Source organism: Electrophorus electricus, chromosome 23, assembly GCF_041902795.1.
Source record: "Electrophorus electricus isolate QZ-2024a chromosome 23, ASM4190279v1, whole genome shotgun sequence".
NCBI lineage: Eukaryota > Metazoa > Chordata > Actinopteri > Gymnotiformes > Gymnotidae > Electrophorus > Electrophorus electricus.
In genome coordinates, this window is record NC_137519.1 from 4,104,369 (window position 1) to 4,131,643 (window position 27,275).

General features: G+C 44.5%; 2 protein-coding genes across 5 annotated transcripts in view; one reads left to right on the forward strand and one right to left on the reverse strand.

The window, feature by feature from the left end:
- Positions 1-17,329, forward strand: glsa (glutaminase a). Of its 2 annotated transcripts, none has more exons than XM_081706416.1 (18): positions 1-396; positions 6,290-6,386; positions 7,750-7,868; positions 8,831-8,960; positions 9,364-9,443; positions 10,146-10,309; positions 10,466-10,524; positions 12,622-12,654; positions 13,041-13,099; positions 13,314-13,380; positions 13,521-13,571; positions 13,836-14,012; positions 14,130-14,261; positions 14,710-14,802; positions 15,535-15,596; positions 15,692-15,768; positions 15,922-15,985; positions 16,095-17,329. In XM_081706416.1, exons 1-18 carry the CDS (start codon positions 164-166, stop codon positions 16,246-16,248), a joined length of 1,851 nt encoding a protein of 616 aa, XP_081562542.1. In that variant the 5' UTR covers positions 1-163; the 3' UTR covers positions 16,249-17,329. The 2 variants fall into 2 exon arrangements, with proteins under 2 accessions (XP_081562542.1, XP_081562543.1); XM_081706417.1 differs by having other exon boundaries at positions 6,296-6,386.
- The window catches only part of stat1a (signal transducer and activator of transcription 1a), a 16,326-nt gene continuing 6,218 nt past the window's right edge, over positions 17,168-27,275 (reverse strand). For 2 of the 3 annotated variants that reach the window (XM_035521128.2, XM_035521129.2), the window contains exons 9-25: positions 27,067-27,225; positions 26,729-26,821; positions 26,387-26,446; positions 26,242-26,265; positions 25,870-25,957; positions 25,726-25,767; positions 25,432-25,515; positions 25,204-25,302; positions 24,945-25,080; positions 24,311-24,366; positions 24,134-24,225; positions 23,824-23,963; positions 23,433-23,621; positions 21,856-21,931; positions 19,576-19,645; positions 19,117-19,146; positions 17,168-19,008 (exon numbers count right to left, since the gene is read on the reverse strand). In XM_035521128.2, the coding sequence (XP_035377021.1) occupies positions 18,979-19,008; positions 19,117-19,146; positions 19,576-19,645; positions 21,856-21,931; positions 23,433-23,621; positions 23,824-23,963; positions 24,134-24,225; positions 24,311-24,366; positions 24,945-25,080; positions 25,204-25,302; positions 25,432-25,515; positions 25,726-25,767; positions 25,870-25,957; positions 26,242-26,265; positions 26,387-26,446; positions 26,729-26,821; positions 27,067-27,225 (1,468 nt within the window). In that variant the 3' untranslated portion in view covers positions 17,168-18,978. The remainder of the gene's footprint in view (positions 19,009-19,116; positions 19,147-19,575; positions 19,646-21,855; positions 21,932-23,432; positions 23,622-23,823; positions 23,964-24,133; positions 24,226-24,310; positions 24,367-24,944; positions 25,081-25,203; positions 25,303-25,431; positions 25,516-25,725; positions 25,768-25,869; positions 25,958-26,241; positions 26,266-26,386; positions 26,447-26,728; positions 26,822-27,066; positions 27,226-27,275) is intronic. The other variant, XM_081706415.1, reaches the window with a different exon arrangement.

A 27,275-nucleotide genomic window follows, 5' to 3' on the forward strand; every position in this document is an offset into this window, starting at 1 on the left:
CGTGTTTATTCTTTGAATCGGCCCAAGGACAGAGACGAGCGACACCTCAGCGCATCTCAGTAGATGATTTATCTGTAGCCTGTTTAGATAGCGATCCTACTTTCAGTCACTTTGACAGTAAAAAAAAAAAAAAGCTTCCTATAATACGCGTGACAAGCCTGAAATGTTACAATTTAGGTTTACGGTGGCCTCGAGGAAGTTGTGCAGACCCGATATAAAGCGTCCCTTGTCAGATATTGCTGGAGATAAAACGACCCGACCTGCTCCTCGCAAAATCAGCACCGCCCGTACCGACCATGTCAGAGGCGTCGGAGGATGCGGTCCGCCTTGGAGCGATGCGCTGCGCCGACGTTACCTGTGCACCAAGGCGGACGGCAAAGAAACCGCCGCAGAGAAGTGAGTAACGTTACAGCTAATGGGCAAAACCGTCGGTAGAGTCAGACAGGTGGATAGACCACCAAAATGCAGCGTAGTTATTATCCGGCGGGTTTCCTATCTTAGTTCGGTCAACCGGCTCAGCTGAGTCGGCTCCTCGTTCACTCCCAACGGCAGAGAGGAGCCGGAGGTGGGAGGCCTCGCTTGTGACGTGTACCTTGGCAAGCCTTGGGGTGTCTTTTATGCCTGTTACAGGCTTGGGCGCTGTCACCTGGCTGTGCTTTTCACGGCTTTTGTGAGCTTTACAGCGTATATTTGGTTTTGCCGACTATTCTTTTAAATAGGCCCACCCCAAGCTACATATCAAGGCTCGGTTCTTCAGTTGTCGACTATTCTGTATAGGATAGCTAACGCTAGATCAAGAAGGCCTGTGACATCCTCTACAGATTTCCTGAGTTTTTCATTTAGTTATTTATTGCGCATATAGAACTTTTCTACAGGATAAGCTATCTCATCAAATTCCTTCAGCTGTAACTTTTGGCTTTCTGTGAAATAAATTGAGTGAGGTTTTGAGTCATACTGGCACTATATATAAAACTATTGTGCAACGGGGAGACTATAATTCACACAACTCTGTCAGTTGTCCTCTTTACTCGCTTTGCGTTAGTTGGAATAAGATTAATTCCTTTTAATCCAGTATTTCAGCTCTTTACTGCCAACTATATCTTCTGCATTAGAACTAACATACAAATCGCCCCATCACATCATGAGTTAGGAGAAATCAGCAGACTGTTCAGAGTGGTCCTGTGCTGTGGTTTGTAGCCCCAGGGTGCCTGGGCTGTTTGTACTGGTGAAGGGGCTGTTCACACGCATCTGAAACATGGTGCATCTGTTCTGCTAAAAGCAGAACCCGCAATAAAGTGTGGAAGTCTGGATGTGCTGGTGCTGTTGTGTTCTGTTTTGTTGGGTCTTTGTTAGGCGTGGTTAGGCTGTCTGTTCACTGTTCTCATATATATCCCCCAGAGACAGACAACAGATTGTCGTCGTCCCCCCACACTTCTCTCTCTCTCTCTCTCTCTCTCTCAATGACTGCTGAAGGTCAGGTATAGCTGTGTAATGCTACTGTGCCTCATTCTCTCCATCTGTTTGTGTGTGTCTGTAGTAGGGGGAGATGCTACACAATTATACATTGTGATTTTTTAGTCTGTGTCGTTGGTAATTGCAGAACGTACATTATTAACATAGCCTGCTTCTTTTAATCACAAACAAGTAGCACCACGTCAGGGTTCTTTGTCTCGTAACCAGCTGAGCCATTAATAAAACCTGTAACATTGGTTGTTAAATATGTGTAGAATTCCAACTCATCCGTTATATTGGCTAAAATAGAATGGGTATAGTTTTTGTTTTGCAGGCAGAAATCACACATTTCTGTTCGGATCCCTGCCAGACCTGTTTCACTGATGGCGACTCTGTTCACTGCTGGGCCCCCAGTAAACGCCCTGACCCAGCCCAGTAGCTAATGGTGTACTTTACTTCACTAGGAATAAGAAATGGTGTTAATTATCCTGGGAGACCTTTCAGAGATTTTGCTGTATCCCCCCAATAATTTACTAAAGGTCGAACCGCTCCTGACACACACACACACACACACACACACACACTCACACTCACTCTCATCTGGGGAAATCGCTCAAGACTGCACCTCATATTGTCAGACAGGATTTGCTTTTACATGGGGAAAAAAAAAATCTCTTATCTGATGTGAATTCCGTTAATTCCCATTCGCTTATTCCGATTTAGGATTACGCCATCGTTATGTTCCAGTAATAAAATAAAAGCATAAGTTACTTTTGATCTTTTTCTATAGGGTCTTTTTGTCTCTTATTGTATCTTATAGAATACTTTTTTCCTAATACATTTTGCATAATTTCTTCTGCAGAGTGTGACTGGGGGCTACGCTTATATTTGCTGGTAAACAAGTCTTCACGGTCACCCCCAATCACAAGCATTTCTCACTTTAAATGAGTACATCAGCATCAGCTGAGTAGGCCTATGCTAGCAACAAACGAGCTGAGTACACTTACATTAATCCTTACATTATTGTGCATGACGGGTTATTGCTCTGGTGTATTTATCTCTAGGTTTTCCACCCAGATGTGTTTGACCTGAACATTCTGAGTTTGGCCTCTAAAATCTGCATATTGTCAGTAATATACCACAGACTTTAATCAGCTCAGAAGTGTACAAATTAGCAATATGGCAGTAATATTTCAGTGAGCGGCAGTTATGGCGTATGAGTGGTGTCAGGGTTTAAAACATCGCCATTGTGATTTGATTCGAGGGCATAATATTTTCTGTGATCTCAGCATTCCCAGGGCCAGTATTGTGATGGCTATTAGCAAACGAACTGTTGGAATTCACCATGGAATGCCTAATCCGTTCTCAGAAACCTTTTTTTTCTTGTCCTTTATCAAATCAACATTCCACCTTTTATTTGAAATAAATACCTATGTTAAATAAGCAAAAATAGGCTACAGACCTCGTATAGTATGTGTGTCTGCTCTGTTTTATGGGCGGTTTATCAGGTTTGGGTCGATACAGACAAGTAGAGCCTGATGTGAGGTTAGTGTGTAGAAACAGGCACACGCAGGCCAGGCCAAGCCTGGTAGCTTAGGTTGTGTTCAATATCTCATTAGTGCCTGGGGTCAGGGAGTTCACAGGGCTGTATTTCTGTCTGGCTGTCTTCATGGCAAGTAAATTTAACTGTTTTCTGGCCCCAGACAACTGCATGTACATCCTGTTGCTTTTATTCTGTGTGTGAAGCACTCGCCCAAATTAAATGACTTGCCAGAGTTTTATTATGGGTGCTGTCAGATAGCAATGGGCGGTGTGGTGTTATGTTTTATGTACCGAAGATTGTTATGTATCTAAGATATTTATCTTCATTGTGATGACAACAGTGGATGTGGAGTTCATAATATAGACTACACTGTTATAATACGTTCGAGTATGTACAAGGATGGAAGAGTATAGCATGCACAGTAGATTGGCTCCGTATGCTGCTTGGTAGAACAGCAGAAACGCATTATTCTCACTGAGAGAGACTACAGAACCAAGAGAGACACGCACGTTCAGAGAGACCCTCGCACATGTCGGCGTGTGAGGAGGAAGAGAGGGCGGAGCTTAGGAGAAGCAGAACATGCCAGAGTGTACCATGTGCTTGAAGGAGATGCAATGGTTTGAGACACTGAACAGTGAATACCTGCACTTGGTGTTGCCTGGGGTCCAACGGCTGTCCAGGAGTGAGGTTCCTGTAAACATCTCCCCGTAATCTGTTGTTATCTAACGTGTGGCATGAACAGAGCAGTCACCAGGGTGTCGTCATATATCATGATCACCCCTCTGAACTCAAACTGGGCTGAGAGGACATGCACTAACAAGCATCATTCAGACAAAAAAAAAAAAAAGACATGAGAATACATTGGAATGCACACACACACACACACAAGAGTGCGTCTCAGGGAATGCGATCACAGCTCATTATCCGACCGGCGTGTGTGTAAACAACTGAAGCCAGGCATAATGCCCGTACAGCAGGAGATCAGTGGCTGCCGCTTGGCGGAAGTGACGGTGTCGCTTAGCACGGCACAGCATAGTTTAGCCCACTAGTGGAGGAGGGAGGGAGTGCACCAGCTGTCCTGCTCTATTCAAGAAGCCTTCAGAGCTAACGTGTAACGTCAGTCACTAAGGCTGCGTCCGAAACCACTTACCACATGCTACAAATTACTGTTCCTATTTTAGGAATATATATATTGTTTGTGCATGTGCAACCATATGAAAATACATGATGTAAACTGGCAAAACATCTGAACGGTATATTATTTTTGGCGTACTATGTAGTGTGGTAGTACACACGTCTGGACGAAGTAGTTAGTACCTCTGTATGCTGTATGCTTTACACAGACAGTCAGTGGTTTCATGTCGTCTCTTCCTAGTTGCCGAGGAGAGGCCATTTTCCATTACGTTTTAGCTAATGCCTCATTCGCACCAACACCGCCTGTTTGTACCTCGCATGGAGATTTACAAACAGAATTCACTTATGTGACAAAGACGCGTTCTGGGGTGGTACAGAGTAAGAAAATGCAGCCTGGCTGGGAAACGGCTGGGCTAGAAGATCCAGCGAGGGTCCCTGTGCGTGGAGTGAAACGCGCTTACATTCAACTCATTCACTTTAGCCACTTCAAATCGGGAGACCCTGCAGGTTAGGGCTGCACTGCTGCATTAAAAAACGGTCCGGCATCCTTCAGCCGAAGGTTATGGTACCGATATATGTTGCACTTAAAAGAGAGATGTGGTTTAGGGATACGCCGACCTTCAGTAGCCATGCGGAGTAGCCAAGGGGAAGGATTGGTCTCACTCAGGTCCATGAGTAGGGGGCATTAGCAAGGGAGCGAGGGGGAGGTGGGACACAGAGGGTCATCAGACAGGTACTGACAGGAAGCTGAGACAGCTGTCGTGATGTGAGGTGTCAACTGTCTGCTTACGGTCCTCTTTGTCAGCATAAAATCATGTCTATCTAAACCTTTGCTCGACGTTATGCCAGTATTATTTGAACTGGTATACTACTGAAAGTATTTTAGTAGAATTGAAAAGAAATTGATGCAATATATCTGAAGAAGATTCCAGGTGAGCAGCTGCAGTGTACTGTAGTAAGAGCTGTAGAGAAACAGGATGTTTCAGTCAGAGGTCATCAGATGTATTCGATATCAGTTATAACACCAGTGACGGCGATGACCGCGAGCTTGTACATTGATGTCATGTTGTGGTTTTGTACTGCGTGCACATTTTCTGAATGTATCTCTCATTCATTCTGCATATGTTCTCTCCCTCGGATTGACCTGCTTGCTTTTGCATTTGTGGTGTAAGTATCTAATGTTTTGTGGGGTTTTGTTTGTTTATTTTTCTGGTCACAGTAGTGTCCGTGCCATGCATGTCACGCCTAACTAGCCGTCATTTGTGTTCTCCTGGCATCCCTTCTAAAAATCTAGAACCCGTCCGAGCGGCTTTCCCTCATCCCATATCCCACCTCACAGAGGGACGCCCCATGTTCTGGAACCTTCCCAATCATCCGGAGATGACATCACCAAGACCCGGCAGGCTCCGGCAGGCCGCCCATTACTGAACCTGCTGCTCAGAATGGTCCAAGCTTAGTTTAAAGTTACTGGTTTACTCCTGTATTTAAAAAAAAAAAACAAAAACAAAAAAAATCTCTCATAATATCTCATAAATTAAAGGTGCAATCAGAAGTCCTGCTGAGTTTGTCTCTGGATGGTTTGGGCCTGTGGTAGGCGCTGCATTTATTTAAGATCATCTCCAGCATGGAGGAAAGTTCCTCTGTTGTGAAGCCAGAGAGGTCCCTCAATGCACTGCAGCACCACGGTAGCCCCTCCACCAGACCTTGAGTCCCATATTTCTTGTGGTCGCTGAATGTATTGAGCCAGCCTCTCATTCATATATACATTAGGTTTTGTGTCTTGCTTCATGTCGGCTTTTTGTTACTTTAACCCCAGTTTCTCTTCACTTGAGACAGTGTTTCTGCTGCCACAGTGTCAACCAATCAGTAATAATTGGCACAGTAATAATTAAATGTACATTTTTCATTAAAGGGTCACAGGTGCCCTTTTCAGCTGTCAGTTACTATCGTTTTTAACCTAATGCGTTTATGTTTAACGTGACTGACATTGGGAGAGGCACATTGAAACACTTCTCAGATCTATGGCGGTATTATAGGAAATAATGCTTATTATATTACAGCTGATGGTTACATATCGTCCTCTGCTGAGTGTGGGACTGTGCTCATCTCACTGTCTCTCTGCCTCGTGTGTGTGTGTGTGTGTGTGTTCATGTTCTTCAGGAGAAGGAAGGCAGGCATCTTGCCTAGCCTGGAAGACCTGCTCTTTTACACCATTGCAGAGGGTCAAGAAAAAATCCCCTCCCACAAGTTTACCACGGTAACAGAGCGCTCACGCACACACCTGGAATATGTTTTAAACGTAGATTTTGACATCAAATGAGAAGACAGCAGGTTGATTATTTATGTTCCAACATTAACATGAACGCCTTTTCTGTCCATGTTGATGTGGACGCTACGCAAGACCCCACACCTGCGTGCACCTCTTTCTCATTCCTTCCACCAAAACCTTCCCACACCTCCCCCTCACCTCCCTCTCCCACACACCCCTCCACCACACCTCCCTCGCCCACACACCCCTCCACCACACCTCCCTCGCCCACACACCCCTCTCCCACACCTCCCTTGCCCACACACCCCTCCACCACACCTCCCTCGCCCACACACCCCTCTCCCACACCTCCCTTGCCCACACACACCTCCACCACACCTCCCTCGCCCACACACCCCCTCCCACACCTCCCTTGCCCACACACCCCTCCACCACACCTCCCTCGCCCACACACCCCTCCACACCTCCCTCTCCCACACACCCCTCCACCACACCTCCCTCGCCCACACCCCTCTTCCTGCTTCTGTCATGCTGTCACCCTCCTCATGTAATAGTCTAAATCCTCTGCAGTGTCATCCCGAGAAGGAGGAGTCTCTCACTCTCACTCCTCCTCTGGGCTCCCTGAGAGAGTGAGTGTGTGTGTGTGTGTGTGTGTGTGTGTGTGTGTGTGTGTGTGTGTGTGTGTGTGTGTGTGTGTGTGTGTGTGTGTGTGTGTGTGTGTGTGTGTGTGTGTGTGTGTGTGTGTGTGTGTGTTACCCGGAAATACCCAGCCTGTGATCACAAAGTCAATGCTGGTGGAGAGTTGGAGGACAGCCAGCACACATAATGACCTGCCAACAGATGTAGTGTCGACCTGCACACCTACAAATCTCTGCGATCTGTTTAAGTAACGGTTTCATGATAAAGTGGGTGGAAACTGTAAACTAGCAGTATAACCACTGCCGCCCCAGTTAAGTGCATAAATAAATCTACACATATGACATCACTACAGTGTCAAATGCTACAGAATTCCCACACTTTTCTCAGCAGGACACATCCACACATCTGCTTTGTACTTTATAAAGATTGTACTTTACCTGAAAGGAGTTTTACAAAGCAGGACTTGTGTGGGAGTCCAGACTTTCTAATAAAAATGGCACTTAACTCTTCTACTGTCATGTTTGACTTTTGATTTACCTTATCAAGCTAACTGCTGTGTGTGCATGCCATGTGGGTGTGTTGCTGGGTGGTGTGTTTGTGTGTGTGTGGGTGCTGTGTGCGTATGTGTGTGGGGGTGGGTGCTATGTGCGTGTATGCGTGCGTGTGTGGTGTGCGTGTGTGTGTGTGTGGGGGTGGGGTGGGGGGTGTATAGGCGTTGAAAGCTACCGGCCTGCGTACAGGAGACCCGCGTCTGAAGGAGTGTATGGAGATGCTGAAAGTGACACTAAAGACTACGTCTGATGGAGCCTTGGACCGACACCTTTTTAAAAAGTACCACCTGCATACACACACTATTTACTACCTGTGTGTGTGTGTGTGTGTGTGTGTGTGTGTGTGTGTTTATTATAAAAATACCACCTGCATACACACTATGATCTACCTGTGTGTGTGTGTGTGTGTGCGTGTTTATTATAAAAATACCACCTGCATACACACACTATTTACTACCTGTGTGTGTGTGTGTGTGTGTGTGTGTGTGTGTGTGTGTGTTTATTATAAAAATACCACCTGCATACACACTATGATCTACCTGTGTGTGTGTGTGTGTGTGCGTGTTTATTATAAAAATACCACCTGCATACACACACTATTTACTACCTGTGTGTGTGTGTGTGTGTGTGTGTGTGTGTGTTTATTATAAAAATACCACCTGCATACACACTATGATCTACCTGTGTGTGTGTGTGTGTGTGTGCGTGTTTATTATAAAAATACCACCTGCATACACACACTATTTACTACCTGTGTGTGTGTGTGTGTGTGTGTGTGCGTGTGTGTGTTTATTATAAAAATACCACCTGCATACACACTATGATCTACCTGTGTGTGTGTGTGTGTGTGTGTGTGTGTGTGTGTGTGCGTGTTTATTATAAAAATACCACCTGCATACACACTATGATCTACCTGTGTGTGTGTGTGTGTGTGTGTGTGTGTGTGTGTGTGTGCGTGTTTATTATAAAAATACCACCTGCATACACACTATGATCTACCTGTGTGTGTGTGTGTGTGTGTGTGCGTGTGTTTATTATAAAAATACCACCTGCATACACACTATGATCTACCTGTGTGTGTGTGTGTGTGTGTGTGTGTGTGTGTGTGTGTGTGTGTGTTTATTATAAAAATACCACCTGCATACACACTACGATCCACCTGTGCAGACATGTACGTATGGTTATTTTTTCTCCATGTCTTTCTGTCTCTCTGTGTGCATTTGCGCGCCTTTTCACACGCAGGTGTGTCCAGACCAACATCGTGCTGCTCACTCAGGCATTCCGCAGGAAGTTCGTGATTCCCGATTTCCAGTCCTTCACGTCGCACATTGACGAGCTGTACGAGAATGCCAGGAAGCTGTCCGGAGGGCAGGTAAGGCGAGCAGCTGGCACACACGGCCACAAAACGCTGCCGCCAGTCTCCTCTCACATGGCTGCATTGCTTGTAAACGTTCCGCCTTCAAAACTGCACCTCGAATCTCTTAGCGCCTGAACAGAAGCAGCTACAGTAGTGCGGCACGACACACAGTCAGTACAGTATTGCGAATATTTTGCTTTATAGCCTTGATGAAACTTAGCCCACGTTATTTTTACCAGGTTATGTGAGACGTATAATTTTTCTAGAGGGTTTATTTGCGTTCTAGTGATAGTTTGGGGTTATTTTAATGTAAAGATATCACGATAGTGATTCGTATCATTACACCGCCTGGCCCTGTTCGCCCCCCCCATACGTCAGCGCAGTGTGGTCTGATAGGATGCCGCTGTGTGTTGCGCAGGTGGCGGACTACATCCCCCAGCTGGCGAAGTTCAGCCCTGACCTCTGGGCGGTGTCTCTCTGCACGGTGGACGGGCAGCGGTACGGTCCCGCCTTAGTTGTTGCGAATAAAAAGGGGCTCTTTCTTCTGCAGGCTGTCTCCTTATGCGCCCTCCTGTCCGTCCGTCCATCTGTCTTGTTTCTGTCACTGTCTTGAACTTTTCACCCTTTTCCTCCTCTCTCTCTCTCTCTCTCTCTCTCTCTCTCTCTCTCTCTCTCTCTCTCTCTCTCTCTCTCTCTCTCCCTCTCGTTCTCTCTCTCCCTCTCGCTCTCTCTCTCTCCCTCTCGCTCTCTCTCTCTCCCTCTCTCTCTGTCTCCCTCTCTCGCTCTCCCTCTCTCGCTCTCCCTCTCGCTCTCCCTCTTTCTCGCTCTCTCTCTCCCTCTCTCTCTCCCTCTCGCTCTCTCTCTCCCTCTCGTTCTCTCTCTCCCTCTCTCTCTCTCTGTCTCCCTCTCTCTGTCTCCCTCTCTGTCTCCCTCTCTCTGTCTCCCTCTCTCGCTCTCCCTCTCTCGCTCTCCCTCTCTCTCTCCCTCTCGCTCTCTCTCTCCCTCTCATTCTCTCTCTCCCTCTCGCTCTCTCTCTCTCCCTCTCTCTCTCTCTCTTTTCCTGTCTTCCTCTGGCTTTGTGTCCGTCCATCCATCTCTCTTGTTTCTGTCGCTGTCTTGAACTTTCCACCCTTTTCCTCTCTCTCTCTCTCTCTCTCTCTCTCTCTCTCTCTCTCTCTCTCTCTCTCTGTATTTTTTCAGACACACGGTGGGTGACACTAAAGTGCCCTTCTGTCTGCAGTCGTGCGTGAAGCCATTAAAATACGCCATCGCCGTGCACGACCACGGCACGGAGTACGTGCACCGCTTCATCGGCAAAGAGCCCAGCGGTCTGCGCTTCAACAAGCTCTTCCTCAACGAGGACGGTGGGAAACACACACCCACACAAGCAAACACATTCATTTCTTCATGAAACTCACTGTATTTCTTCTCTTTAATCAGATGAAACTGAACTACGGTCAGTTAGATTTCTCTGTGTTAGCTATTTAACCTATTTTATGATCTCCTTTATCGGTTTACAGATAAACCACACAATCCCATGGTAAACGCTGGCGCGATAGTATGCACGTCGCTTATCAAGGTAAGTTCCAGTTCCTTCCCACACTACTGTGATGGTGTTAAGACGCCCATCTTATGGTCCTGGCAGTTCAGGAAGTTAAAAAAAAACCCCGCAGATGTCCTCGAGTGCTGCTGTGTTTGGCTCTCTCCACCCCAGGCGACAGGCCCAGGGGCGGGACCAAGGGGCGGGGCCAAGGGGCGGGGCCCACCTTCACCCCCACCCTCAACCCACCGTAACTGTCAAGACACACCCACTGCTAGGAATACTTGTGCTGTGAGAGATTTATTTTACATGGGTTGGGGTGTAAGAAGAGAGAAAGAGTAGAGGAGGATAGACTGATAGAGAGGAAGAGTGTTTATAGTGTTTATGTATCAATGTAACAGATGGTGGCGAGTGAGGCTGATACTGGGTCTCCTACGTGCTTTCCGTGGTGAGAGAACTGCTTCTGCGGTAGGCGGAGCCGCTGCAGTAGGCGGGGTTAAACAGCTGCCTTCCTCTCTTTATAGAACAGCTTCCATTTGAATTTCACGCTAATCTCTTCCAGCATGGCAGTCAGTGTGTTAAAGCCTGATCCCAGACACACACACACACACACACACACACACACACACATTTGCATGCACACACACAGCCACACAAACCACACACATGATTAAATGAATTAAGAGGACCATGAGCTAGCTGTCTCTGCAGTGGCCTTGAAACCTTTGACCAGACAGTACAGGCCCCACAAAACCCGGATTATGTCATCAAGTCCTTGTGTATTTGTGGAACAGACAATTCTCAAGCATTCTCAAGCATTCACATTAGGACCTCACATGGGCCGTTTCCATGGAAATGTGTGATGTCTCTATAAAGACTATTTTGTGTTTTTGATTGTTGTCCCGTATTTTCCAGCATTAGGATCTGTGGGGAATTATAACTCCAACAGGTCAATGGCTTTGGTAATTTTTTCCTTTCAATTCAGTTTTTCTTCATTGAACAAATGACGCGTTTGATTCTGATGGACGTTATGGTGGGCTTCTTCAGATTTTCTGTGTGTAGTTATTTTTACCGATTCTGTTCAATAATGTGTCGTACAAATCTAGGATCAAGGATCAGACATGACTTTTTCATGGACAGGTTACAGGATAAGTTTTAAGTTACCATTTTTGTTAGTTTATTTTTCAGTGCTTTTATGACTTTCATATGCAAATATGAGATATATTAAAAACCATTTCTTCAATGTGGGGAAAAATTTGCACTTCATTAAACATTTTAAACTTTTAAAAAATGTATTTTAGTTACAGCATACTAATGAGCAAGTTAGTGGTGCACCCCGACATTACAGAACACACACACACAATCATTTCAGGTGAAACCAGGCCATACCACTTAAAGTAGTCCAACAAAAAATAAGTCCCAAATCAGCTACGTTCACAATACAGGTTTAAATGCTCAGTACCCTTTATAAGTGTGTGTCAGCAGTGTGAACGCACCTCTGCCCTGAGGGTAACCGCATGTAATTCTTTGATCTGTGCTTGACCCAAACGCATGCATGACCATCCACCCCTCATCAATGTAACAAGCGGACGACGAGAAATGGCGCCACAAGTATTCATCACAACGATTCTTTCCCGTATAGGTCAGATGAGGCAACCCAAACCCCCCCCCCCAGGCAAATTTCCACCCTGTAGTGTGAGCGTAGTCTCATGGGCTTGCTAAGGTGGCCTTACAGAGGTCCTGATGTTCCTCACACCATCACGTCTCACACACTACATTTCCTCATCTTTTTGTTGCATATAACATTCTTAGCAGTGAATACATCTTCTTTGGTAATAAAGTTTTAAAGTTTCTCATGTGGGTGTGTCCACTCTAGGCCAGGTCTCTAGATCTGGTTTATTCATGTGTAACATTTTCAAACTAGTACAATCAAATCTGCTTCAGTATTCTGATTATTCGAATTTCTGAATCCCCGTGTTGCATGACGGTGAACATACTGGATTTGTTCAGGTGCTTATATAAGAGTTTTACTTAAAAAAAAAAAAAAGATTGATACTGGTATTATTTTTTTGCTTTGCTGTGGTGCTTTTCTAAGGTCTAATTAACTTTGTTTGTTTTTGTCCCACTGTTTTCCAGCAAGGTGCTAGCAACGCAGAGAAGTTTGACTACGTGAGTACAGCTGCTCCCACTGTTACGGTTTGCCATCTGGCCTGCCCACGGTGCCTCCTTTCACAGTTTCATTATCTTCTAGCTATTAGTTACACTCCCCTCTGGCGTATCTTTTTTTTCTGTGCCTTTTTAATTGTCTGTCATTAGTTTCCCGTGACATTTTAATCGTCTGTCATTAGTTTCCAGTAATTCATGTTACATTTTCAGCATGTCAGTTGAGTAAGGGACAGAACAGATTGCTCCCCCTGCCCTGTGAGTTCAGCCTCTGGTCACTAAGTCTGGGGGTGGATGTTTCTAAAGTTAATTAAAAAAAAGCATGAGAAATCACCAGTATCTGTATAGACGACGGGGGTGTGATCCGCCCGTGTGCCTCTGTCGTGTCTCAGGTGATGAACTTCATGAAGAAGCTTGCGGGGAATGAGTACGTGGGCTTCAGCAATGCTACGTGAGTCGCTCACCTTTGACCTAACGCGCTACATACCACTCACGTGGCAATTAAAAAAAAATTTATTTTGTATTAGCGCCCAGAAGAAGGTTGATTTCTTATGTGACCGAAGGAATGAATGAATCATTTGCACATAAGTTGCACATCAGGAAATGTAATTTTCTTTCCAAGTTTTCAGTGTGCCAGCGTGGTTTTCGGTTGTTCGCTTTCCCAGATTTCAGTCGGAGAGATTGTCTGGGGACAGGAATTTTGCCATCGGCTACTATCTGAAGGAGAAGAAGGTGACACTTGCACGACTGCTGTTTTTACACGTTTGCAATGGTACCATCGTCAAGAGTAATGAGGCGGCACTTCTTCTTGATGCACTGATGATCTGTGTTGCCTGCATGTGCACTAAAATGTGTCCCCCCCTATTCTTCAGTGTTTCCCAGAGGGCACTGATATGACCTCTATCCTGGACTTCTACTTCCAGGTCAGAATGCCTTTTAAGAAGTGGATATTCAACAGGTTCAGCCATAATCACACACCTTGTATACTCAATATACCTCAGTACCCTCAGTACTTTAGTTTTTTATCACTTCTAGTACATGTGTTTTTACCTTCAGTGCCTTAAGGTTTACTATGTTAAGAGCTAGATATGAAACCAGGAAGCCTCACAACCCTCCGGAACGTTCCAGCAGAGTTTAAACAGTCATGGTTAAGGCTAAGTTTGAATTGGTATGTGTTTGTCACGTAGCTGTGCTCCATTGAGGTGACCTGCGAGAGTGCCAGCGTCATGGCAGCCACGCTGGCCAATGGTGGCTTTTGTCCAATCACAGGCGAGCGCGTGCTCAATCCCGAGGCCGTGCGCAACACGCTGAGTCTCATGCACTCCTGCGGCATGTACGACTTCTCTGGCCAGTTCGCCTTCCATGTGAGCCACACACACACACACACACTGTTCTGTGCACTTCCTCTTAGAAAGTCTCACATGAGTCTCAGTCACACAGAATCCTGCCTTCTTGTTGTCTTGCGTGCGTCCGTGCTGCAGGTGGGCCTGCCGGCTAAATCAGGCGTGGCTGGGGGCATCCTGCTCGTGGTGCCCAACGTGATGGGCATCATGTGCTGGTCTCCTCCACTGGACAAACTAGGCAACAGTGTCCGCGGCATCCAGTTCTGCACGGTACCCTCGCTCACACTCTCTCTGTTTCTTCTCTCTCTCATTCTCTCTCTCTCTCTCTCTCTCTCTCTTTCTAAAGGTAAAAAAAAGCTTTTTGTTCCAAGAGACAAGTGAGCCCAAGGATGTTATCTGAAGATGGAGAGAGAAAGACAGAGTTGCAGTTCCAAGTGCCAAGTTCAAAATGAAGACAATAAAAAAACCAAAAGGGGCAGAGATGCAAAGAGATATTTTTTTCTGTAAAGTGACTGGAGAAATCACTGTCCTGAACCAAATTTCTACTGACCAGAGCAAATCTTTGTATTTTAAAGTGTTATTCACATATAAGCACACATAAGCCAAACACAGGTGAACATATTCTCACATGAACGCGAAAGAGAGCCCATAATGAGACCCAGTGGTCAGCATCTCAGTGTTGCTCCAACTGACTCCTCCCCCTCTGCCTTTCTGTTAGGATCTGGTGCAGCTCTGTAACTTTCATAACTACGATAATCTGCGCCACTTCGCCAAGAAGCTGGATCCTCGCAGAGAGGGCGGAGATGAGAGGGTGAGTGGCATTATCCCCGCCTTCGCATAGCAATGCACTGCTGTCATTGTCATCTATGTATGTATGTGGCAATGTCAGTGAAGTCTTAGTGAAGTCTGGTGAATTAAGTTTAGTAAATACCTGTGCAGTCGGTCGCACTCAAGCTTACGCAAAGCTACAGAACGTATTCTGTATTAGCAAACGGAAGCGTTTTCTGAATGAGGAAAAGGGAACTGTGGCTCCTTGGGCTCTAGTTTCTGCCAGCCAATGGCCATTTCTAACACTAGAAATACTGACAGGAAATCTATAAGCTGATCAGCCTTATTTTAGATGTAGCATGCAAAATCAACATTTACGCTTCCCGTTGATGGGATACCACGTGCGAGCATGGTCACGAAAACACACCCCAAAGCCATGATTTTACGCGTTACTGATTTTTGCCTTTTTACCATTACCACAAACTGTGTACTGTACGCAGATTAATTATGATAATTACTCAGGCGACTTTACCCTGCATTTGCTGATCCGTTTCACAGACACTGGTTGCTGCATGTTAAATGTTAACTAAGCTTTCTTCAAGGGGAGTGGTTCTCTGGGCTTTGGGGAGGAGCTACAATAAGACTGTGTGTGTGTGTGTGTGTGTGTGTGTGTGTGATGCTGCATAGCGCTAGTGTTGATATGAGCACAGCTACGACACATGCTCAGCTGCTTTTCCTCTCTCCAAACGGGAACGTCGTCTCTGCTCTCTTTCAGGTCAAGTCCGTCATCAACCTGCTGTTTGCTGCTTACACCGGGGATGTGTCTGCGTTGAGGAGGTCGGTGCACTCACACAAACCTGAATCACTTATCTATGCCCATATTGAACCTTTCTGTTTGTGATGGACCTGTGTGTGTGTGTGCGTGTGCGTAGGTTCGCTTTGTCCTCTATGGATATGGAACAGAGAGACTACGACTCCAGGACAGCCCTCCATGTCGCCGCAGCAGAAGGTAGGCCTCCCCGCTCGCTAAGCAGACCCTAGACAGGCAGCTGCTCAACTCTAGATCCCCTAGTGAAGTACGTTTTTAAACACTCCACCCACACCCCGAGCGGAGCGGAGGAGCACGTGTACTGATCTGATCGCGTGGGACAATGGGTTACAGGTCACGCCGAGGTCGTGCGCTTCCTTCTGGAGGCATGCAAGGTGAACCCTGACCCTAGAGACAGGTTAGAGTGCTTCCACACACACACAGTTGTCTGCAGGCTACATCATTACCATTACTGCAGCGTGTACTTATTTTTGTCTGTGCACGCCTCCATCTGGACGCGGGCCCAGGTGGGGCAACACCCCGATGGACGAGGCCGTGCACTTTGGCCACCATGACGTGGTGACCCTCCTGCAGGACTACCACAGCAAGTACAGCCCCCAGGAGAGCACAGTGGCCGGCGACAAGGAGACGGCCGAGAAGAACCTGGACGGCATGCTGTGAAGCCCCACCCCGTCCATTAGGCTGCAAACACACACACATTCCTGAAACCCTCCCTAGCAGGAAGTGTATGTACGTGGGTGTTGATGTATCTGTGCAGCAGTGTGTGTTTATAACAGACAAATTAGCTTAAAAAGAGAATGAGAGTTTAGTTTGGGATCCTTTGAATCTCATTAGAACTTGGTTGTGTTGGGTGTGTGTTTTTGTTTTGTGGACACATGGATTGGGGGGGCGAGGGGGCTACACAGTTACTGGGTGGAATCACGCAGTGTCTGCTCATGGTAGGCTGGGTACCATGGTCTGGTAACTAGAAGGTTCACACTGTATAAATCTATTTTCAGTATATACTATAAAATCTACATTGTATTGTTAAAACTTCGTATATTAGTTTCATAGCTCTTTAATGATGTCACTGAAGTAACTAAAGATGGAGGCCTCCTTCAAAGTCTCCTGTGAATGGGAAGCTTTTGCAAAGTAGATACTTCCCAACAAAAATATCTATCTATCTATCTATCTATTTATTTATTTATTTAAAAACAGAATTTTAAGTTGAAGCAGCTTTTATCTTGTTGACAATTTTGAGGAAAAGTGTTGTTCAGTTCGCCTTGTCAGTAGTCGGTCTTGCAGTTCATAATTTATTCCACAGGGGAGTTGACCATGTGTGGACATACTGCCCTTCTTTTAAGGGGGTGTGTGCTGTTGGGGAGGAGACCCCTGTAGATGGGGTTGTTTTAAGGAGATGCACTGAACCCAACAAGAGAGGCTTCAGGGACCGGTGATGTCTGTGCTAATCTCTATGCACAAAGACGCAATGCAAAACTCCAGATTAATTTTCTCCATCACTCAGAAGAAACTATTAGGCAGCCGCAGAACCCTTTTTTGGCATGAGGCATGAATTCTGGCAAGAATAGAAACGATCTGATTGAGAGCAATTATTTATTTATTGTTATGTGAAACAAACACATTAATTTTATTTTTTCCCCCCATTCATTTTGAACTCAAATGCCTAAATAATGTGAAGTAAAAAGATTTTTTTTCTTTAGAAAAGGCAACAATCATGAACAGCAAGAATTTGCTTGTTTTATTCCTCCCCCTATTACATTCATCTTGGCATCTTTAACTTCAAGAAACATTAAATTTGGTTCATTCAGTTTTACAAATACAAATCTGTGACCGTGGCCCAGCGTGGCCTGCGGTGCATCAACCATGCAGAGCTGACAGGATGCATGCAGCTGCCTGGTTCCTGATATTGGCCAGTGACAGACTCTCTGCTGCATCCACAGTACTGCTTAAATGCATTAGAAATGGGATTTTTTGTTGTTTGATATTTATTGAAATCTTTGTATTAATAACCATAATTGGCTAATAATAATGAAGGCTTTCACCTTGCCCTGTTCCCTGTCTTTTTCAAATGAAAATGTAAAAAGAAAAAAGATATATATATTTTTGCTGAGTTAGGTATATGGAAGCACAGACATAGACTGCAAGCACAATAAGCTTATCTGTGTTGAACTTTTACATTTCCAGTGATTGCCTATGGTTGTTATATTGCTAGTGAACACCTAGTTTGCTACGTGTGTGTGCGCGCGCACGCGCAGCAAAAGCTCATTATTGCATTGCGCAAAAAGAAAACTAAGCAAACTAAATAGCAGACTGACTAACATGAACAGTTATATATTTTGATGTAGATGTCCCAGTACTATTTTAGTGATAGCTGTTGCTTGGTGAAGTAGTAGTATCCTTTTTATCCTAGGCACATAATCTCACTGGCTGTCCCCACTGTACTTTTAATGTATTATGAACGGTCCTGTTTCAATTTCTTACCCCCCTTAGCGAAACTGCTTTTACACAATTATCAGACTGTGTTACAAGATACAAGTATTTGTGTCACTGATCGAATATCAAATAAAAGACCATGCTGTCATGTGACCCAAGTCTGCCTCTTCACTTAGAATGTCAGCACGTAGCTGAACCGAACCTGTCTGGTTAGATGCAAGGGCGGGGTTATGTTTGTTTCTAAGATGAAAAACCATCTACTGAACCTTAAAAAACATGACTGTCTTCTGTTTTATTTATCGTTTCATTTTTGTTGGACTGCTTTTCTTTTACTATTTTTAGATACAAAAGCACCTTCTATGTTTGTACGAACTCACTCACTCGTTCACTCTTAGCAGAATAAATTTCCCATTTAGCACTTACCGAGTCTATAGAGAGGGGAGACAGACACAACCCCTCTAGAGCAGAACTCACGCCAGCATGTGTGTCTGCACGTACAAACTGTGTGCTTTAAGTAAAAGGCAAGGAATGCATATTACACTAGTATGCGCATACTGTACCTACTCTACTGGCTATATTCAAAGCTGCTTTTACAGTGCAGCTCTTTACTTAGCTGGGTACAGGGTACTTGTTGATTGCATGAATAAAATGCATGCTTGATGCATCATGTTGATTTAAAATCACTGCTTTCTGGCCTGTCTCAAATAAAATTGTCCTCATAGGGCAACTATGAAAAACACGTTTTACAATATCGGGTTAAGTGCTAGGTATGCAAGGTACAGGCTGTTATTTCAGCTGCTGCGGTGTTTGCCAGTAGCCTGCGTGTTCTGCAGCTCACTCAGCATTTGTACAGAAAGTCTTTTCAAAGGAAGGAAACGAAGAAGAGACGCAGGACCTCGGGTGGCGTGCAGGACCTCCGGGAGAAATGCCAGGACATCCGCTCTACCGCCTGTTTATTCAACAGGTCTCGGGAAGGCTACAACACAGCTATACGGGGGAGAGGGAGGGATAGCAGCCGTGTTACACTCGCCATCCTTATAAACTTTATAGGTATGTTTAACAAACAAGACAACAAAGTCATTAAAGTAGCTTTACCTCTCCCATTTCTCCAGTCAGGTCTCGAGTCTACAACAGAGTAAAGACGGGACTTAGAACATCTAAAGCTAGTTGTTTATTAAATGCAAGTTCCATTGACATTGCACTAACTCATTAGTCTTCAATGTAGAGTAGCCTGCTTATGAAGTAGAGACTCCAGTGGAGGAAGTTACTGAAAAGATCAGCGATCACAATTAGTGTGCTATAAAGACTAGTGATTACTTTGATAAAGTATTCTAAAGATTGGTGATCACATTGGTAATGTGTGCTGTAAAGAGTAGTGATTATTCTGATCAATAATTACTGTAAACATGTGACCACTACAGTAAAGAACAGTGTAAAGATTAGTGATTACTTAGGTGAACTGTACTTTACAACCAGTGGTACAGGAACTGTAGGACAGTGTAGAGATCAGTTTTTTCGCCAGTGAAAATGCAACTGGGATGGTTTTGTACGCACCATGCGTTCCAGCTCCCCGTACACCTCTGGAGACAGGGGCATGATGGTGTCGTTGTACTCTGACGTTTTCCTAGAGACAGAGCATGGAAGTTTAGATCTCTGATATCCTGTACTAATAGAAGGAATAGATGCATTTTCACCAAATTAAAAGTGCATTTAAATTTAAAATAAATTTCCTATAAATAATTAATATAGGCAGGGCAAGTTTATTTGTAGAAAACCTTTCATACACAGCAGCAATTCAACATGTTTTCACATACGAAAAGAAGATTAATTACATCCGGAGATCTATCACCTCAGGAAATAAAACTATTTTAAAGAAACGAAATTAACGATAAAATGAAAAATTTCAGATAAAAGTTGAATTAAAAATTTTAAATGGAAGTGCGGCATTCTCATCTTTTGCTCCTAATGAGAACTCCGGAAGCCGCATTATGAATCAACTGAATCTGTTTGGTCATATTTTTTGGGAGTTCCGTTGGGAAACCATTATAATCAGTTATTAAACCAGCATTTTATGTAAATGCTAAAACTGAAATCAAAGTCTATTAGTATGCCAAGGTTATGAGCTACTTTTTTAGATTTTAGGGATTTTGAGTCCAAAAAGGCAGTTAGTGTGTTCCTCTCGTTGCTTTTGCCAAATATATTAAATCACAGTTTTTATCTTTATTCTACTGCAGAACACTCTTATTGTCATCTGCATAGCTGTGGTAAGAAAGCCCAAAATCTTGTACAATTTGGCCTAGAGTAAGCATGTATAAGATATATAAGTGGCCCAAGAACTGAACCCTGGGGATCACCAAAGGTCACTATTTCAGAAACTTCTTCTATTTTGCCAAAGTAATTTCTTCCTTGCAGTAATGAAAAGGACTATTTCAGGACTGTTTTGAGAGTCCAACCCATTTTTCAAGTCTATCTATAAGTCTGTAGGATCAGACGCTGCATTGAGATCGAGCAGTACTAAAACTGATATATTCCCAGAGTCTGTATTTAAATGAATGTCATCAATTACCTTAATTAGAGCAGTCTCAGTACAATGAGTAGGCTAAAAACCTGACTGAAATTTGTCTAGACAGCTATTTAAAGATAGAAAGCCAGTAATTTGCTTGAAGATGATTGTCTCAATGATTTTTCCAATGAACAGTAGATTGGAAATGGGTCTGTAATTACTTAGAGCTGCTTCAAGATTTATCTTTTTAAAGAGTCCACACAACTGCATGTTTTAGTGAGTCAGGAAAATGCCTAATAAGGTTGGTCTTGCGTTCCAGTGAGGCCCACACATCCATACCGTGATGATCTGACAAGGTTACATCCTTAACATCTAGAGTGTGAGCACAGCAGTGTGTGCTAAAGCCACATGCTGAGAGAGACCAAAATAGTCCAGTATGGCACTGAGATCCTTGGCATAACTGTCCTTGAGATTGTCAATATGCATGTTAATCACCAGCAATTAAAAAATGGTCAAACTCTGTGGAAATAAAAAACAAAATATCTGTAAATTCATCAATAAAACCTGCATTGTGTGCTTTGGAGGCCTGTAGAAGGTTACTAGTAATATTGTTGGCAGTCCTTTCCTTTGTAACCTGTCTGCTTTGCTCCAAAAGCAAGGGGAGAAGATGTGGCTTTGGAGTGACAAAATCGCTAATACAAGGGAGTCCTTGTGTGGTTGTACCCATGCATCTTCACCAATGGGGGAGGATGAATTGTGCTCCAACAAAATTAAACCCCGTCAGAGTTTTGGCACCCGTTGTTTGTGTGTAGTCTATCTTGTCTAAAAAATTCTCTCTTCTGAAAAAAACAGGTTGAAGTTGTCAATAGAACTGCGGGTTTGTGGTTTGTCACGCCATTGACAAAGTCGTCCCCGAGGACGAGGGTGTCTGAAGTGTCCACAGTGCCCACAGTGCCCTGCGGCTCTGCTGGGATGCTCTGTCAGGCTGGTGCTTAACCTTCTTACAGTGTTATTTTCACTGTCATTTTACTGCCATTTACTGTCTTTTCACAGGAGAATCTGAGAATCCTTCTGAATGACGACAGTTTCAACATGTTTCTAGTAAAACATATTTCATAATTGGGAATATGCTACCCAGAAACACAAAATGTTTCTAACGCTGCATGTATAAGTGTTTACAATTAAAGTGTTTGGGTGACATGTTCCTTGATGTGTAATTATTGGTGATTCCTAAGCAAACACTGGCCAGGCTGAGTCCAAAAGTCAAGTGTGTGTTCTTGTTATGTGATTGGCTTAGGAGCTGCAGACAGGAATACGTAGATCTGACTCACATTTCAGAGATTGAGATGAGAGTCGTTTGAATGTAACCTTCATAGTCCTCCTTCTCTACATCCATTGGCTCATGTTCTAGAATGACAGAGAAAGAGAGAGAAAGAATGAGCATGTGTAAACATAAATAGCAGTTACAGTGGTGTGAAAAAGTGTTTGCTCCCTTCCTGATTTTTTTTTTTTTTTTGCATGTTTGTCACACTTCAATGTTTCAGATCATCAAACAAATTTAAATATTAGACAAAGATAATACAAGTAAACACAAAATGCAGTTTTTAAATGAAGGTTTTTATTAAAAAATCCAAACCTACATGGCCCTGTGTGAAAAAGTGAATGCCCACCCTTAGGCCTGATTACTGCCACATTTGTTCTCAATCAATAATTCACTTAAATAGGACCTGCCTGACAAAGTGAAGTAGACCAAAAGATCCTCAAATGCTTGACAGCATGCTGCGATCCAAAGAAATTCAGGAACACATGAGATACAAAGTAATTGAGATCTTTCAGTCTGGAAAAGGTTATAAAGTCAATTCTAAAGCTTTGGGACTCCAGCAAACCACAGTGAGGGCCATTATCCACAAATGGCAACAACATGGAACAGTGGTGAACCTTCTCAGGAGTGGCCGGCCAACCAAAATTACACCAAGAGTGCAGCGATGACTCATCCAAGAGGTCACAAAAGGCCCCACAACAACATCCAAAGAACTGCAGGCCTCACTTGCCTCAGTTAAGGTCAGCGTTCATGACTCCACCATAAGAGAGAGACTGGGCAAAAATGGCCTGCATGGCAGAGTTCCAAGACAAAAACCACTGCTGATCAAAAAGAACATAAAGCCTTGTCTCAATTTTGCCAGAAAACATCTTGATGATCCCCAAGACTTTTGGGAAAATACTCTGTGGCCTGACGAGACAAAAGTTGAACTTTTTGGAAGTTGTATGTCCCATTATATCTGGCAAAATGAAAAACAAAATGAAGACTTTGGAGTGGCCTAGTCAAAGTCCTGACCTGAATCCAATTGAAATGCTGTGGCATGACCTTTTAAAAAGGCGGTTCATGCTCGAAAACCCTCTAAGGTGGCCGAATTACAACAATTCTGCAAAGATGAGTGGGCCAAAATTCCTCCACAGCGCTGTAAAAGACTCATTGCTAGCTACTGCAAACGCTTGATTGCAGTTGTTGCTGATAAGGGTGGCCCAACCACTTATTGGTTTTAGGGGGCAATCACTTTCACACAGGGCCATGAAGGTTTGGATTTTTACAAACTTTCATTTAAAATTGCATTTTGTGGTTACTTGTGTTATCTTTGTCTAATATTGATCTGAAACATTTAAGTGTGCAAACATGCAAAAAAAAAAAAAAAAAGAATCAGGAAGCGGGACGAACACTTTCACACCACTGTATAAGTTGTTGTATGCCAAACATCTGGCAAGACCAATACTAGTACTAGTTCCACAAAGACAACAACCAACTACTGGAGAGCCATTTAACAAACACATTTAAATTCCTACATGGATTTGGGCTCTGTGTGTGTGCCCTACAGATGTGTTTAGAGTGGGCGGGTATGAAGAGAGGTCTTACTCTCAGCAGGTTTGGAGTAGTACTTGCGAAAGGCCTCATCCTTAGGAGTGTTTGGGTAGAGGAAGCGCAGGGGGTTCTCTGGAACATTGCCGGCTGCCATTACCTTGTAGTTTTGGATGATGTGAGGCAGCGAGACAGCGAACAGCTCTTTCTTAGTGTAGGGCTCGACTGAACGCACTTGTGGCTCATCTGCATATATACACACACACACACACACACAACTTAAACTGGCAGACACCACTTTGCTGTCAAATTTTTAATTTTTTCTTACAAAATTGTTTATAGTAATATCTGGTTTTATGGCTTTGCAACATTTTTTTTTTCAATGATTTTACAGATAGGTGAAACAAGGAGTCAGCTACTTCATACTCAAAAACACACACACACACACCGTTTGAGGTGTGTTCCACCCAGCTGAAGGTGATGGCTCCGTCGCGGTTGCTCTCACTGAAGCGCAGCAGGAATGTGCCAGGAGCTTTATCACTGAGCAACACCTTGGTGCGTTCCTTAGTCACAAAGCCCATTATACACCTGAGAGTCCAGAAAGACAGACAGTTACACACACACACACACACACACACACACACAGGAGAAAATAGCCAGAGAGAGAGCGAGAGAGAGACCCCCACGGAACAGTCTCTCTGCCACAGCTTATTGTGAAGGCATGGCCACTGTTGGACAGTGAAAGCAGGAACTCCTACCCATCATCCCACAGGCTTTGCAGGTGCCTCTTAATTAGGTCCAGGACTCCCTCAATCCATAGCCAGAAGGTAAAGTTTTTCTCACTGCCTCCCTGCACACACCCACACGTCATGCAAAAGTGGGGTATGTGTGTGTGTGTGTGTGTGTGTGTGTGAGAGAGAGAGAGTGTTGCCTACCTTGCAGAATTTATTCCAGTGAATCTGAGCCTCTGGGTCTTTTGCTGCTTTTGGGCCTGTGGAGCAAAAAAATGTGCATTTAAATCAAACAAGTCACAAGAGTCACTTTGTACCAACACACAGACACACATGTTCACACAGCAACAATGACCTCATACACCCACCCACAGCACCACAGAAAAGGAAAGGGATGTTCAAGGTACTGGCAGATGCCTCATGTACACCAGTTCGAAAAGAGCATCCCTGTTTACTCTAATGGCTTTGAGTGTAGGGCAGGACGAGCTCGTCCCACAACAGCCGAGGTGCTTCCCAGAATGCATTTGTGGTCTGTGATATGCTGAGGGTAAAAACACAAGCCATCTGCCCCGTGGGCGTTTGTTGTTGGAGGAGCTTTGTGAATGTGACATAGTTGGGGAAAAGGGCATCTCATTCATTTCAAGCTTATTCTCTTAAGTAAGTTTGAAAATGTAAAAAAAAGTTACAGAAATTTGGTCTTTTTAAAAAAAAAAAATTTTTTTTTTTAAAATTTGTTCCTGAGGGTGGACAGCATGAACCTTCTGTACTACAACCCCATATGAGAGATTAAACACTCAGGGTCAGACCATAAATATAAGACCACATTTCCCAGACTCACCCAGGAGTTTGTGTCCCAGCATGCTCAGCTGCTCCACATTGAGGCCTCTCTTGGTGATGGAGGAAAATTGCCAGCTCAGCACCTCGGAGAGCTGTCCCCAGCTGACCGTCGGAGGGTTCACAAAGAACGAGAGATTCTGAGAGGTAGGGAGGGAGAGAGTGAACCAAGAATCAGCCTTGGGCTTTAAACTGCATGTGGGAGTGGGATTTGTACTCCTGCAGGCTGAGGAGAGACCTGCCCTTCTGGGGGCGTGGCTCACCTTGGGATCGGACGTTAGCATGTTGTACCACATGATGGAGGCCCAACCACATGGAAGCTGGCAGACATTAGAGATCACCACAATGGGGAGAGAGGTGGTCTGGAGGGAGAGAGGGAGTGGTGATGCGTCAGGCACACACGTGTGATGCTGAGTTCAGATGGTGTGTGCTGCAGGAGACGGGTTAGGTCAGGATGGCGAGGACCAAATAAACTTTTTTTTTCCCCTCACTTCAAAGTTAATGACGAGTCCAGACCAGCAGAGTTCTGCCTCAAAGGTGAAGGAGTGGAGTTCCTCAGTGACAATCAGTGGTCCCTGTCACACACACACACACACACACACACACACACACACACACACACACACACACACACACACACACACACACACACACACACACACACACACACACACACACACACACACTTTCATACATCCTCTTTTACAATTGCTGGGTCTGGGTGCCAGCGTAATGTGAAGAATGCAGTAACGATGTTAAACAGTGACGTGATGATGAGACCCTACCTCACTTGTTCTGTTTCCAGCAACCTTCTGCTCTTTTAGTTGCTAAAAAGAACAAAACACACAACAAAAATGGGTTTCAGATCATACATTCTGTGAACTACAGAACTTGAACAGGAAAAAGAAGAGCTGGGTTTGTCTGCGTACCAGATGTCGGAATTCTGCAGCCATCCCAATGGACTCCTCCATGTTCATCACCTTCATGTTTGTTCCAAGGATGTTGAACTTCCGGAAACTAAAGAGAAGCAAACAACTCCATCAGCATAAATAAAGTATGGGTCAGTCATCAGGCGAACTTTAAGTGCCATTTTGGGCGGCTCACGTCAATGGTCTGGTAAGGCAATATTAATAATTGGGATTTTTTGCTTTTAATCAATCAGAAAGATCTCAAAAATGCCAAGCAATCAGCAGGCACATCCAAAGTCATTTGTAAGCAATGTGCACGTGATGGCACATAGCGTTCTACACGCATCCTGAAAGCTCCGTTTTGCTGCACTTGGAGAACACACTGCATCTTACCCCTTCCGCTTTTCCGTGACATCCCTGAAAAGAGAAAACAAACCGTGTCAGGGCTTCGGCAGTTTATGTGGGGACATAAGTCAAGCCCCAGCCTGTTGAAACAGGATACTAAACAAAACCAGAACAGGGCGGGTTTCTCACTTACTTATCAAAGTGCACCTTTACTCTGACCATGTGGTTGAACTCCTGAAGCTTCACCAGTAGCCTGGAGAAGATGCAGGGAACACATGAAAATCATGACAGGACACACACGGACATCCTGACAGGACACACAGCTTTCTGGGCCACTTCAGCTCCGTTTAATGTGTGAAGTGTCATTTGTTCCAATAAAAAGACTTTGGGAGTTTACAAAAATAATCAGGAGATGTGCTGATAGTGTCCTTAAAACTTAACGCTGCATTAGAAATTGATTTATAATACACAGAAATTCCTTTCAGGGATGGTACAGTGTGTGTGTGTAAAAGGAGGCTGTGGTTGTTAGGTGTACCTGACTTTAAGAGTAAACAGGACTCCAGTCTTCAGCACCAAAGGCCTTTGCAACTGTGTAGGCATGCAAGGTTGCCTCTCTATCACCATGGAGCTACACACACACACACACACACACACACACACACACACACACACACACACACACACACATTACAGGACATTTCAATCCATGTAAATGAGTAATGCCAGATTAGGTTTAGCTGTGAGTGCATACCAATGTGTGCCACTGTGAGTAATGTCTTCAAATAGGCATTAATTCAGTGAGTACAAGGGATAAATACAGTGTAGGAATGCAGTGCAGTTAAACAGCTGGAGCTATGCGTGGGCGGGGCTCACTTGGTGATGAGAGTCTTGAGGAGCGCGAGGGCCCTCTCCTCCATTGTGGCCCTGCTCAGGGCAATGGGGTCATGTGGATATGTGAACTTCTGCTCCAACTCCAACAGCTTCTTCAGCTGCTGCCGCACCTGCAGCAGACACTCGCCCACCGCCGTAAACCTGCCCAGAGTGTTCCGTCAGCATGCAACAGTGCGGGCCCCCCTCGCCAT